This window comes from Pinus tabuliformis, chromosome 3_1 (assembly GCF_031772625.1).
Source record: "Pinus tabuliformis cultivar Carrire ecotype Pingquan chromosome 3_1, CPIR1, whole genome shotgun sequence".
Taxonomy (NCBI): Eukaryota; Viridiplantae; Streptophyta; class Pinopsida; order Pinales; family Pinaceae; genus Pinus; species Pinus tabuliformis.
In genome coordinates this window covers 937,392,865-937,395,903 of record NC_142301.1, presented here as the reverse complement: position 1 = coordinate 937,395,903, position 3,039 = coordinate 937,392,865, and the positions used below count along the sequence as shown (strand labels likewise).

The window sequence follows — 3,039 nt, the reverse complement described above, 5'->3', positions numbered from 1 at the left end:
GAAGTTGTGTAAGTGTTTCTATTTATGCAACTTGTTGTTCTTCTTGTCTCTCTAATGAGCCAACTTCCCTCTTGAGCTGCACAATTGAAGATTCAACAATTTGTAGATTTGCTTTAAGCCTTTCATTTTCCTCATAAACATTTAGTGAATCGTTGTCGGTAGAATGATCTGAACTCCACCCATATTTCCATTCACCACTTGACCTTGCTACATATTGATTAATTCCACCCTTTTTGTTGTCAATTTTGAAAGACTTCCATAAGGACAAGGTTATTTATCATCTTCATAATAAGGTCATCACCTTAAGTTTTATTGTTTTCTTATCATAGATAGAGAATACATTACTGAAGAATCAACTAAAGAGTAAAGTTTTCATGTTCTAGATGCCTATGGATGAGAATGTTCCAAAAGGTTCTAGCCCTAGAGATATTTGTAAATTGGTTAGCCTCCTTCACTTTTCGATTTTGTAAATTGATATCCTATCAATAAAGTGTTTTTTGTTTGAACATGAAATGGTACTACTTCACAAATTGGGTTGGCATGTTGCCTTGTTCTTGGTCATCTTGTGAGCAAGAATTTCATAATCACTATTTGTACCCTAGAGATACAACAGTAAAGATAAAATATAATACATTTTTGATAATTTTGACCTTATACATAGCCAACCTTTAAACTTCCTTAATGATTGTGGTTTTGACAATAGTTTCCATACATTAAGCTCTAGCATGGGTATAATATTGACATAGCGCGATTAAATGTGGGGATAAGTGGAATTGTGGTTCATCTTGATAGATTTTTGAAAGAACAAACCTATACATCACCTTATTTTCTCAACATATCCTCATACCCATCGTCTACATGAAGGTTTGAGAATGGTTGCATTAATTGAATAAGGAGGGTCATTTGAATGACTAGAGATAGTTTGATCAACTTAGGACATTCATTCAACTAATTGTAGAAATTTTGAATAACTAATGAGGGTCATTTTACCATTGGAATATCAATTTCCAAATATGTGACCCTATTACTTTGTATTGGAGAAAGCTTTTTAACTACTATAACTATCATAAGTTTGTACATGATTGCTTCATATCATTGATTTCTAAGCTACATCACTTACTTTTTTGTATGCCAGGAACAATGAATTGAGTCAACTTCTACCTTGCTTAACATTAATAGCTAAACAGGAATAGATGACCATCAAGTTACAAGCCTAATAATAGGCACTACTCATTTCTAATGCTTGCCATTCACTAATGTTCTTGTCCTTGTATTAAAATGTGCAATAATGCTTATCTCATTATACACAACTAATCTTTAAACTTCCTTAATTATTGTGGTTTTTCCATGAAAACCCTTCCTTATTTTCAATGCATTATGGATATTATATGATGGATATTTTTGCATGCCAACCCTTCATATGTCCCTGTCAACAATGCTAACCAATATAATCTAATATTGCTTTGTAAATTTGCAACTGGAATTATAAGAGCGTAGACAATATATCTAAATGATGCAACCAAATCAATATGTAACATGATACACAATAAGAAGTTTTGTAAGTGTTTCTATTTTTGGAACTTGATGTTCTGCTTGTCTCTCTAATGAGCCAACTTCCCTCTTGAGTTGCACAATTGAAGATTCAATCATTTGTAGATTTGCTTTAAGCCTTTCATTTTCTTCATAAACATTTAGTGCATCGTTGTCGATACAATGATATGAACTCCACCCATATTTCCATTCACCACTTGACCTTTCTGTTTGCCTTGAACATGACAATTATTGACCAATACTGTTAAATGATTATGTAGCCTTGCAAATATGGCTAGGAGATGAAAGAAACCTTGTTGCATCTTGATGAATTCCACCTTTTTTGTTGTTAATTTCATTAGTATAAGGCACCTCTTGTCTTTGACCTGAAGGTGATAGAACATCATCAACAACACAACCTCTATATTAGATTTTAGGCTTCTGTGGGAGTTTTTTGATTCATGATCCGGATTAACCACAGTCTTCAGTTCATTCTGCCAACGTTTCAAACCCCAAAGGGGGTCCATCATCAGGATAATCTCTCATTCTTATTCTTTCTAATTTGCCCTGATGATGGACCCCCTTTGGGGTTTGAAACGTTGGCAGAATGAACTGAAGACTGTGGTTAATCCGGATCATGAATCATCAAACAACCTCTATAGTTTTCATTTCCTTCAGTACTTGGTTGATTGGATGAGGTGTCTAGACCATCAAAACTCAAGTGTATTGCTAAGATGGCACAGGATGTGTCCTTAACATCATGGTTGTCTACATTGTCTTCAGTAGCTAAGGTATTTCTATGAGGTTCATTGTCAACAGTCTGTGGTATATGAAAACCTCTTTCGATAATCTCTCTTTGCTGCTCAAATTTTCTAAATCCTGTCTTTGAAGTAAGTGGTTGGACTGTACCATGTAAAGTAGTACAAAAACTGCAGCTTTGAAGGGGAAGAGAGACAAACGCTGGCTTTACAACTTTTGAAAAATCTTCTAAGTTGATGCTAGCCTCTCCAAGGATGCCATGCCGAGAGGAGACCATTGAAACAACAAGCTTGAATAGCTTTTCATCATTTTTTTTGGTTTTGGCATCCTGAAGAAGTCTTGTTGTTTCATATATAGGGTCAAACCATTTACAACTCCCATTGCGAACAGAATCCATCCATTAATGTTCTTTTCCTTGAATTAAAATGTGCAATGATGCTTATCTCCTTATACACAACCAACCTTTAAAATTCCTTAATGATTTTGGTTTTGACAATAGTTTCCATACATTAAGCTTTAGCATGGGTATAATATTACAAGACTTCCAAAAGGACAAGTTATTTATCATCTTCATAATAAGGTCATCACCTTAAGTTTTAATGTTTTCTTATCATAGATAGAGAATACATTATTTCATTTAGCCTTAGCTATCCTATTCATTGGTCTCTTTAATGGATAAAGTGGAATTGCTTGAATGCTTCTTATTCATTGTTAAATATTTCCTTTAAGATATTTCTAACATTTGTTATA

The 3,039-nt window shown here is 33.8% G+C and overlaps 1 protein-coding gene across 1 annotated transcript; it reads right to left on the bottom strand.

Moving 5' to 3' along the window:
- Positions 1–1,524: 1,524 nt before the first annotated feature.
- Positions 1,525–2,686, bottom strand: LOC149190856 (uncharacterized). The gene is given in 2 exon segments (XM_089410607.1): positions 1,525–1,949; positions 2,185–2,686. Coding segments are annotated over 2 exon segments (927 nt in total).
- Between the last annotated feature and the right edge of the window lie 353 nt (positions 2,687–3,039).